General features: G+C 40.1%; 1 protein-coding gene across 2 annotated transcripts; it reads left to right on the top strand.

Annotated features, from left to right (window-relative positions):
• The first annotated feature begins 2517 nt into the window (after positions 1-2517).
• Positions 2518-11489, top strand: kat2a (K(lysine) acetyltransferase 2A). Of its 2 annotated transcripts, none has more exons than XM_084925416.1 (19): positions 2518-2574; positions 2893-3180; positions 3467-3590; positions 3688-3833; positions 3958-4047; positions 4162-4343; positions 4451-4642; positions 4811-4917; positions 5197-5301; positions 5659-5795; positions 6115-6323; positions 6411-6537; positions 6701-6811; positions 6897-7040; positions 7138-7252; positions 7375-7411; positions 7754-7817; positions 8865-8949; positions 9490-11489. In XM_084925416.1, the coding sequence occupies exons 2-19, from the start codon at positions 2953-2955 to the stop codon at positions 9681-9683; spliced, it is 2397 nt and encodes a 798-aa protein (XP_084781542.1). In that variant the 5' UTR covers positions 2518-2574; positions 2893-2952; the 3' UTR covers positions 9684-11489. The 2 variants fall into 2 exon arrangements, with proteins under 2 accessions (XP_084781542.1, XP_084781543.1); XM_084925417.1 differs by lacking the exon at positions 2518-2574 and adding an exon at positions 2611-2717.

The following is an 11489-nucleotide window of genomic DNA, read 5'->3' as shown; positions in this document are numbered from 1 at the left end:
GCATCATACCAAAAACAAAAATAAGTTCAAGACACAAAATAAATAAGTAACTAAAAATTTCAAAGACCCCAGAATAACTGCCAAGACTTAGCCAAATTGATAAATGTAGTCTCAAAGAAGACAAACACTAGACCTCTCCACAGGAATGGACAGCAGACCAAGAAACCCCCCATTTCTACATAAGAGACATCTTCAAGCCAGACTGAAGTACACTAAGGACAATCTGGAGAAAAATTAGACATACTGGAAGCATGTCTTTGGTCAGATATGACTACATTACAAATAGCTTTTTGACCATAAAGACACTGCACAGGAGACAAGGGTGTGACATGTTGAAAACTACAATTTAAAACACACAATTGATTGCTAGCATCAGGCCCTGGTAGTTTTTGGTTTTGTAAAATAACTTTGTTTACCTGCTTAAAGCTAAATAATGTAAAAAATAAAACGTGGATGTTTTAAAAAAATCCCCTACTTATTCCCTAAGTCACTCAAGTCATTCACAAGTCTGTGAATGATACTCATGGCCACTGGTCAGTGATCATGAGAATTTGCATATTGACGATGATGAAACTGAACTGACTGTTAGTCAGTGGTGCTACTTTCAGTCTTTCTGCAAATGTACCATCTATAAGGCTGGGGAAACCTGTAGTCAGCTGAAACTGAAGCTGTACTTTGCACTAAGAATACTGTGTCCAGATAAACAGAATGAGCTCTCTGGGATTTCATTACTGTGATGGTCTAAGGAGCTTGGAAAGAAAAGCGTCTGGATGTTTTACCTCTCATCTGAGAAGCTTCTTCAGTTCTAAGGGTCAAATGGCAGAGAGTCCCAGATTTAAACCCCGTGGGAGTATCCCCCCAAGGAGAGACAAAAGGACCCCCTGATGATCCTCTACTTAATCACATGAGCCAAGGTGTGAAAACGGGTGTGGGTCACAATCAGCCAGGGTTTCGGGTGAGCTCATTGTGAAACCTAGCCCCACCCTATCCTGTGACTTCCTGAGGTCAGATGGCCCAGGGTGTGAGTGGGCATTAAAGTGTCTGGGAAGGGATCTCAAAACTGGATTATAGATGGCAGACAGTTGGTGTCGTAAACCACCACCTCTGTTCAAAGATGGTCGCTCACAGTGGACATAAATGGCTTCTTTCACTCCTCTTTCAAACCATTGAAAGAGTGACCTTTGTCCTTTAAATGCAGATGGACTGCTGAGTCTTGTCCTGTGGAGGTGGCTCTTCTATGTTGTGCCATGCGCTTATGAAGTGGCTGTTTGGTTTCTCCAATGTAGAGGTCTGGGCAGTCCTCGCTACACTGTACAGCATACACCACATTGTTAAGTTTGTGTTCTGGCGTTTTGTCTTTCGGGTGAACCAGTTTTGGTCTGAGTGTGTTGCTGGGTCTGAAATGCACTGGGATGTTGTGCTTGGCGAAAACTCTCCTGAGTTTCTCTGATACACCGGCTACATAGGGGATGACAATGTTGTTGCGTCTGTCCTTCTTATCCTCCCTTGTTGGTGTCTGTTCTTCTTTTCTGTGCATCTTTGCTGACTTTATAAATGCCCAATTAGGATAACCGCATGTTTTAAGTGCTTCCTTTACATGTGTGTGTTCCTTCTTTTTCCCTTCAGGCTTAGAGGGAACACGTTCTGCCCGGTGGTGTAGGGTCCTAATTACTCCAAGTTTGTGTTCCAGAGGGTGATGGGAGTCAAAGAGGAGGTACTGGTCCGTGTGTGTGGGCTTCCGGTAAACTTCGATGTTGAGGTTGCCATTCTCTTCAGTGTGCACAGCGCAGTCCAGGAAAGGCAAAGTTATCCTTTTTGTTGTCCCTGGTGAACTTGATGTTTTTATCCACGGCTTTAATGTGCGCAGTGAAGGATTCCATCATCAAGACATGATGTATAAAAGCTACTTAAGGGGTCGTGTGATTTGATATTTTTGCCAAATATCCTTCCTGACACAACCCCAAGGGGATTTGAATCTCTGGTTAGAACCTGTTTTTATTGTTATTATTTATTGTTAAATCACATTTTCACATTGTGGAAACTAACATGCATACACACTTGAGGTCAGTTGCTGTCTGTGGCAGCTGTTTTGCTGACATGCCTAAAAGAGGAAATGTATAAAAAGGGATATTTAATCCTGAATTTGGATGTGTGGAGCTATTCAGTTTAATTATTCCTTAGTCAGAATGTGTTTAATCTGTTTGACAAACAGAGTAAAAAGTCCATCTTATTCTTTAACATTGTCCTATAGAAAAGGGCCAAAAGGAGCAGATTTTAGCCTTCTATAATAGTCCTGAAGGAATCCTAAAACTTTAAATTTACTTGATGGGGCTTATTTGATAATGACACTTCCGTTTAAACATTTATATTGGATATTTTTTCTAATACTTGCTGTGGATTGTCATTTACTTCTGGGGTGCATACAGTGACATCTGGGGCTCCTTTTACGTAAAACAAAAATGTGAGAGCTGCAGATCCCACTATAACCAATAGAGGGTGAGCTGCTAGCTAAAGAGGGTTTAACAACACACGGCAGGAAGGTGAGCAACGAAGACATGCAAGCGGAGATCTGTGGTAACATTTATGTTAACGCATTTAAAATATAAGGACATACAATTGACAAGATTCCTGACCTTACAGGCACTTAGTTAGCTATTTTTGCACGTGTTACACATGCAGAAGTGTAGCATATTAAAGGAAAAACCTAAACCCTCACAGTGAGTTGATTCGTTTGATCTATGCTGTGGGCGGATTTAACTGGTTGGGGTCCGTTAAGGGGAGGGGCAATATAAATCAGTTGTCAATAAATCTGAAGAAGGCTATATCGGTTTTAACCGTAGACAATACAAAATAACTTTGCTACAATTCTAACGAATCCTACTTTGCCGACAGAACTTGAATGCAGCATATGAGCTAAACGGGAGCTGAGGAAGAGACTATAGCAGCGTGGATATGTCGGACCCGGCGGCGCAGGCCTTACAACCCCGGCTTCTTCAAGCCCAGTCTGCTGGGTCAGCGGGCTCCAGTACTACTACTACTGCAGGCTCAGGATCAGGGAACAGTGACCCGGTCAGACCAGGGCTCAGCCAGCAACAACGTGCAAGCCAGAAAAAAGCACAAGTCCGAGCTTTCCCACGGGCGAAGAAGCTTGAAAAACTTGGCGTATTCTCCGCATGCAAGGTAGCTAGCATAGCTAGCCAAAGTTCACCATAACAAAGCACTCTTCAGACAGTATTAGCATTACTGTGTATATTCAGGAACAAACATGTAGCATGTAACCTAACATATGTGTTGCAGTATCAGTTTTTAACTGTCAAGGCAGTCTTGTATTTGCTGTATTATTCACATTAAAGCCTCAAAAATGCATTTATTGTTAGGCTAACTGAACAGTCATTCATTTACGTACAAAAGCTACAGTTGTGTTATTGTGTAAATCGATGTGTATGGATTATTTGCGTATTTTCAGGCTAATGACACATGCAAGTGCAATGGATGGAAAAACCCAAACCCACCGTCGGCCACACGTATTGATCTGCAACAGCAAGCAGCCAGCCTAAGCGAGCCCTGCCGCAGCTGTGGACATGCTCTGGGTACAAACTAGCATCCACGTACTGCTCACCTTGGAAATGCTGTAATAACGAACAAACGTGTCATGCATTTACATTTTTCTTTACACCTTAATTACAGCTAATCATGTGTCACATCTGGAGAACGTGTCCGAAGATGAGATTAACAGGCTGTTGGGGATGGTGGTTGATGTGGAGAACCTTTTTATGTCTGTACACAAAGAAGAAGACACTGATACCAAGCAGGTCTATTTCTACCTTTTTAAGGTATGTAAAAGGCATTCAAACATTAGTGTGATTGTGATCGTGGTTCAGTTGGACTCAGAAGTTGATGTACATGACATTTTTTAGATATAAACTTGTCTCGTTACTTCTTCACTCTTTCCTTCAGCTGCTGAGGAAATGCATCCTTCAGATGAGCCAGCCAGTCGTAGAAGGATCCCTCGGAAGTCCACCTTTTGAGAAGCCCAACATTGAGCAGGTAAATTTTAAGAAAATAGCTTCGGTTAATGTTTTGGTCTTAAGCAGTGTCTACTGACTGGTGAGCACAGACTTTAAATCTTTAAATATTTTTGTCTTTCTTTTAATTTCACAGGGGGTTTTGAATTTTGTCCAGTATAAGTTCAGCCACCTTGCACCAAAGGAAAGACAGACCATGTTTGAACTGTCAAAGATGTTCCTTTTGTGCCTAAATTACTGGAAGCTTGAGACCCCTACGCAGTATCGTCAACGTACCCAGAAGGATGATGGGACAGCTTACAAAGTGGACTACACTAGGTGCGTTCATTTGATATTAGAGAAAGCTGATGTGTACGTTTACTTGTTTCTAAAGTGACTATTGTATGTCAGTCTGTGCAATAAGGCGTTTCTTCTTATGATCGCAGGTGGTTGTGCTATTGCCATGTTCCACAAAGTAACGACAGCTTACCGCGCTATGAAACCACTCAGGTGTTTGGGCGCAACTTGCTCAAGTCCATTTTCACCGTCACCCGACGCCAACTCCTGGAGAAGTTTAGGGTGGAGAAGGATAAACTGCTACCAGAGAAACGTACACTTATCCTCACACATTTCCCTAAGTAAGGACAAGCTTTATTGAAACAGTGTATGCTTGTATTCAAGTTAAAAGGCAAACTGAAAAGCTGCAGAAAGATTATCAGTGTACTTGATGGTGCACTAGACAGTGTTCACATTCATCTTGTGGGGATCACTTTATGGTTATTACATTTGTACATGTGTGTCTTCAGGTTCTTGTCCATGCTGGAGGAGGAAATCTATGGTGAGAATTCACCCATATGGGAGGCTGATTTCACCATGCCGGCCTCCGATGGCACACAGCTCGGACATCAGACAGGTGAGGCAGTCATAAAGTTGTACAGTTGAGCTTTTGCAATGTGTTTGGTCTATGTGTAAGGCATATGTTTAAAGGCAAATGAAGAGTGAATGTGGCAGTATGCTAGCAACCCAAGAAATCACAAGAAGGTTTTTGGTGCAGCACACAACGTTTCAATGAATGTGCATTTTTCTTGCGCAACCTATGGTTGCCAGGAAGTCTCTAGACCTGTGTGACTGAAGGCTTAGTTCCTGTTGTATAGTTTGTAAATATGTCAAGTCTTTTTGTCTGTCATTGCAGTGATCAGTCCGGCTTCAGTGTCTGGCTCTCCTGCTCTGTCCAAGTGTCTGAACAGCAGCTCTTCTGTCAGCAGCATGGATACTGGAGGAGCAGAACCAAAGACAGGTGTGTAAACCAACTTTAAAACCACCTGCACAGGACTCTAGAATGTCTTGTAATGTCTAGTGCTTAGATGCTGTCAGTGGCCTCTGTGGATCAGACATGTTTTCAGCACCTCCTGTGGGTGCACAATTGGATGATATTTTGAAGGTGAACCAGCACATTGGTTCCTTAAGTTTCTGAACAGTTGTTTTCCAGTAAGGTGGGGGAGGCCAACGCTGTATCCTTGGTTTTTAACAATCTGTAGGTAATGCTTTTTTTTTTTTTTTTTTTCCAATCAGACCTTCCTGTGTCATAGATCACTGTCGGCGAATGTTTATGCTTTTTATTGCTTTGATCTGAGAAATGTTGCACTCTTTTCAGGAGAAAAGCGCAAACTTCCCGAGACCTTGACCCTGGAGGATGCCAAGCGGATTCGTGTGATGGGAGATATACCAATGGAGCTGGTCAATGAAGTCATGATGACAATCACTGACCCTGCTGCTATGCTCGGACCAGAGGTCAGTTGGTTAAACTCCATTCTTTTAATGTTTGGTTAAGTTCATAACACCTGTGTCATGTCTAAGGAGACACCCTGGTCAATTTTCTGTGATCAAAATTTTAACTCACCAGGCAAGGTAACATTTTTAGCATGGAACAATTATGAATGAGTTCTGTCACATTTACTATGATGTGTCATAACAGCCTAAGTGGTGGTATTTAAAAAGCTTTGACTTAACACCAGGGTTATGTAAAGAAGTTGGTGTTGTTTTGGTACAATTTTAAAGACATTTAATACTGATGTTGTTTTGTTTTTTTTGCTATGTTTAATATTTCTAGACTAATCTGCTGACACCAAATGCTGCCCGTGACGAGACTGCAAGGCTGGAGGAGAGACGTGGTATCATAGAGTTTCATGTCATTGGAAACTCACTTTCCCAGAAATCAAACAAGAAGATCCTGATGTGGCTGGTTGGCCTACAGAATGTCTTTTCACATCAGTTACCTCGTATGCCCAAAGAGTACATAACACGACTGGTGTTTGACCCGTAAGTCTAATGTTCTTTCCACATGTCGTGCCACTTGAGGCCCACACATGATTGACATCTGTCTTTTTTATATATTTTTTTTTATAGGAAACACAAGACCCTAGCCCTTATCAAAGATGGCCGCGTCATTGGAGGCATCTGTTTTAGGATGTTTCCCACTCAGGGCTTCACAGAGATCGTCTTTTGTGCCGTCACATCCAATGAGCAAGTTAAGGTATATAATAAGGGGTTAAATTTATACTTTCAGTTCAGAAAAACCAGCTTACTTACACGTACCTATAGCAAAAAATAAACATGAATACGATTATGAGCAGTATTGCTGAATATTGTTGGAATTTCTTTTATAAATCCAGTGCTTTTTCTCGGGTCTCTTTAAGGGCTATGGTACCCACCTGATGAACCACCTTAAGGAGTACCACATCAAACACAATATCCTCTATTTCCTCACCTATGCTGATGAGTATGCCATTGGCTACTTCAAGAAGCAGGTACTGCAGGCGTGACTTGTGCATTAACTTTCCCTCTCTCATTTTTGTCTTTCTATTAATTTTTTTTTTCTTTTTCCCTCCGCAGGGCTTTTCCAAAGACATCAAAGTGCCGAAGAGTCGATACCTTGGATACATCAAAGACTATGAGGGAGCGACCCTCATGGAGTGCGAACTGAACCCTAGAATCCCTTATACCGAGCTTTCTCATATCATTAAAAGACAGAAGGAGGTATGTCAAAGTTCTCATTAAAGCAAACCTTGTTTTTCTTCATTTTTGTGAACATGTCAGTGTGTTTCTTATGAGATAAATTTGAAAATGTCAATAGATTATTAAGAAACTGATTGAGAGGAAACAGAGCCAGATCAGAAAGGTTTACCCGGGTCTCACCTGCTTCAAAGAGGGAGTACGACAGATCCCAGTGGAGAGCATTCCAGGCATAAGTGAGTGTTTGTTTTTGTGTTTGTGTGTATGCACCCTGAAAATATATATAATAAAATGCTTATTAATGTTTTACTTACAAGTATTTTTATACATATTTTTTTCTTTTTGTCTTTCTATTCAGGAGAGACAGGCTGGAAACCCAGTAACAAGGACAAAGGGTAAACTCTTTGGATATATTTTTAAATGATGTTGCTTTGGACTGTGACCTCCCCTGCAGGGACACTTTCATTGAACAGATTAAGATTTAGAAATGACTGAGTAGTGAAGAAAACAAAGCTCAGATGAGTACAATCAGTAAACAAAAAATATATATAATAAGAAATACCTACTGAAATATACAATTTATCAAAGTTGTTATGATTTTAGTATTAATGCTAAGATGCCACTATTGTTGGTGTTCAGAAATGTATTCACCTAACTTTAGCTTTTCGTTGTGTCTTTAAGTCTACAGGTCCTCTAAGTGTAGTCAAAGGTTTACTTATCATTTATATCTTTCATAGGAAAGAGGTGAAGGATCCTGATGTGCTATACAACATGCTGAAGAACCTTCTCGCCCAGATAAAGGTGAGGATCACCAGAGGCCTGTATTCGGAAGCAGTATTTGGGGCTTAACTTCAGGGTTAACCATAGATTTTTGCTGTTATAAGGGTTAACTCTTTTACCAGGGTACATCATGGTGCTAAGAAGTTTCCATAAAAAGCATCATCCATGAGAGGTGAAATGTCTTTAAAACAAAACAAAACAAAAACAGTCCAGTTGTATTTGTTTATTTTCAAGCTCTCATGGCTACCGTGACCTGGATGAACCTACACAGACAAGTCACTTGGATGACTACTGACTGCAAATTTCCCTAACCTTATAAACAGTCCATTTGCATAACAGTCAATTTGCATTGACTAACAATGGACCGTGAGTTCAGTTTCATGATCTCGAGTATTAAAATTGTCATGACTATTGATCTATTTCCATGGGTACCATATTCATGAAGAGTTTGGGAATGGCCGCTGTCACAGTATTGTAAAGCCTGGATTATACTTTATTGCAGAGACGGACAGCTGGAGACCCGACGGCCGAATACTCATTTCTGTTATACTTCCGCTGCCTGGGCATATGTGTAGTTTGTGCACTGTAATGTAATTCTACACAGAAAAGTCTGCCCAGTCACAAAACAACAAACAGGCACATGGACATTCACGTATATCCTCGGGCTTAATGTCTGATGACGAAATTTAGGTCACAGTCTGCCCAAGCGGAGTCATGGATGCTGAAAACATGAAAACTGCTTTAGATGGTGAAATATGTACTCAAAGGCCCCCTCCTCAGTTCAGAACTGGTCACTGCCTTTTCATATAATTGACTTTGGATGCATCACTTGTGTGGACTTCAGTCAGTATTTTTTCTAATATTAGAGTTTTCAATATTTGTAACATAAGCTGCTCTGCTGCCAGCAGATTTGCATGTTTGTCATTGGACACTTAAGGAAAAGAGATTCTTGGTATGTTGAACTTGCTTGCAGGTACAAGCCCCAGCTAACACCTGAGTGGAGCACACACAAGGATACACCCAGACTGACAAGACCTGAGACTAACTAAAACTTTGTCACCTCTGCAGACTCATCCTGATGCTTGGCCCTTTATGGAACCAGTGAAGAAATCTGAAGCTCCGGATTACTACGAAATCATCCGTTTTCCTATTGGTGAGTAAGCCTCGCTTAGATAATATGACCCCCCGCCCCCCAGCAATAGTTTGCAAATCTCTTAAAACCTAGCAAATCTGTCACTTTAAGAAAAAAAAGGGGTTTCTTTTCAATTTGATGGCAGCAATATATCTTTAAAAAAAGGTGGTACAGGGACTATATGTTTCCCACTGTGTAGCATCCTCTCTTTTATCAAAAGTGTAAACACCTGGGAGCTACTGGACTTTCAGGGAGAGCAGTGTTGAGCCCGTTCTTGTCTGATATAGGATTCTAGCTGCTCAACCGTCCGGGGTCGTCTTTGTTGTATTACTGGTTTCATGATATGCCAAATGTTTTTAATTGAGATGTGTTACTGCCATCAAAATGGTTTCTGTGATAATATAGATAATATATGGGTTTGAGATTTTCACATCATTGCATTTCATTTTTGTTTACATTTTACATCCCAGTGTTTTTGGAATTGGGGTTATTGTTTATGGTATTTAAGCCATTACTTTTTAATTTATGCAGATTTTCTTTGTCCTTGTTTTGCCCTCACAGACCTAAAGACTATGACAGAAAGACTCAAGAACAGATACTATGTGACCAAGAAACTTTTTATTGCCGACCTACAGCGAATCATCACCAACTGTCGCGAGTACAACCCCCCAGACAGCGAGTACTGCAAGTGTGCCAACACCTTAGAAAAATTTTTCTACTTCAAATTAAAAGACGGAGGTCTGATTGAGAAATGAAGCCTGCCTCAGAACTATTTCGACTGACAAGGAGTTACTTTCACAGCGGCCAAACGCCAAGATAGAGAAGATTTTTAGCTATTGTCATATCTTGGTTAAGAAAAGGTTATTTTCAAGGGGGAAAAAAAAGAATTGCTGAGAAATTGTTGGACTTGCATCACAGCCAGTTGAATACTACAAGTTTCAAAATGTGATCCAGTTAAACTTACCTGATGACGTCTTCTTTCAGTACTCGCAGTGGGTGAATTACCTGCTAATACATGTTTCAATGAGTGTACCAAAGTTACAGGTCCAAGTAATAATGCGACTTTCCACCATTCTTTGTAGAGTGACAGATTCAGCTTTGTTGCATTTTACAGGAGCCAGTGTTTAAGTAGTAAAGAGTTCATTAAAAAACAACAAAAACTGGACCTTGGGACCTAAAGCCACGTTGCCTTCCATTACTGAGACACTTGAGCATCCCAGCCATTTTCATAGGAATGAATATAAATGCTCTAAGGGGCAAAGTGCTTAGAGCACTTGAAAAATGGGAAGTACTTTGCTAAGTAGTACAGAAACAATTGAATTAGTCATTTGTTTAAAAAAAAGAAAAAAAAGAGTAAAATTGTTACTCTCACATGAAGTGCAAATTCTGAATGTTTGCAAGTGAGGACTTCTTTTTTTTTTTTTTTTTTTTTTTTTGCTTTTTTTAATATTTACCATCTATTGATTTTGATTTTTTTTCCCTAAATGTTTGACTGTTGGTCATGATAAAAGAAAATTGTCATTTGGATAAATGACTAATTATGAGAACAGCACTGCAGATGAAAATAACTGCTGGTTGCAGCTCTACTGTTAAGACAAATTGAGGCACTCCGTGATGGACTGGGCATAAAATATTTCCAGCACTTGTGTGCTAAAGAAAATAAGTAAATCAAAAGTTACCTTAATAGAAACGTTTTCATGCTAATATAATACTTATTTATACATAAAATATAAAACATAATGTTTATGCAGCATTCCAAACGATTTTGATGAGGTCACAGTTAGTATAGCTTCTTTTGCAGGTGTTTACTGTACGTGTTTGAACTGGTTTGTCCTGTAGGATTGTCACCTCCACATAGGAAGTGTTTTGTGTGTAGCCTCACTTTTGTGGTGGTTCCATGTTTACTGGTTAGTTTTTGTTGCAAACACAAAAAACAGGGGAGGCAGCCGTTAATCAGCAGTCCTGTATAGATTATGACTTTTGGAAAGAGAACATGACTTGGTTTATTTTATCACACTGTTCGCAAGCTGTGGAAGGTGCTAATGCATGGCTACAGTTTACAATGTGCATTAAAAAAACAAAACAAAACCTTCAGGCACAGTTGCAGGGTTTTTTAAGTGTTTTTTTTTTTTTTACTTTGTTTTTATGCCTGTTCTTTTATTGTTCATTTACTGAACATTTTTTGCTCAGCGGTCAGTGTCAGTGCTTCTTAAGATGCATCCGAAGGGAAGTAATTGTCTAATGCTTTTTTTTTTTTCTTCTTTTAAACTTTTCATCAACATCGTATGTTTGCGTGTGTGTGTGAATGTCTGTTTTGTTTTGTACTTGAATCATGACAAGCTTTGAATTGTTGGAGTGATGTCAGTGTTTCGTTATTCAGGGTTGTCAGTTATGTAGTTCATCCTCAGACTACCAATGTTGCATTTCAGACTTTCTTAAAAGGTGTCTGAGTGAACCTTCTAGCTGTTTGAGGATGGCTACTGTTGAGTTATGGTTTAAATACCGTTTACTGTAACTGTAATACTGTTCACGACAATAAAGTTGTTGGGGTTGTTTTTGTT

This window comes from Perissodus microlepis, chromosome 4, assembly GCF_051167445.1.
Source record: "Perissodus microlepis isolate ML-2025 ecotype Zambia chromosome 4, ASM5116744v1, whole genome shotgun sequence".
Taxonomy (NCBI): Eukaryota; Metazoa; Chordata; class Actinopteri; order Cichliformes; family Cichlidae; genus Perissodus; species Perissodus microlepis.
The sequence above is the reverse complement of the archived record's forward strand: the minus strand, read 5'-3'. Positions and strand labels throughout refer to the sequence as shown.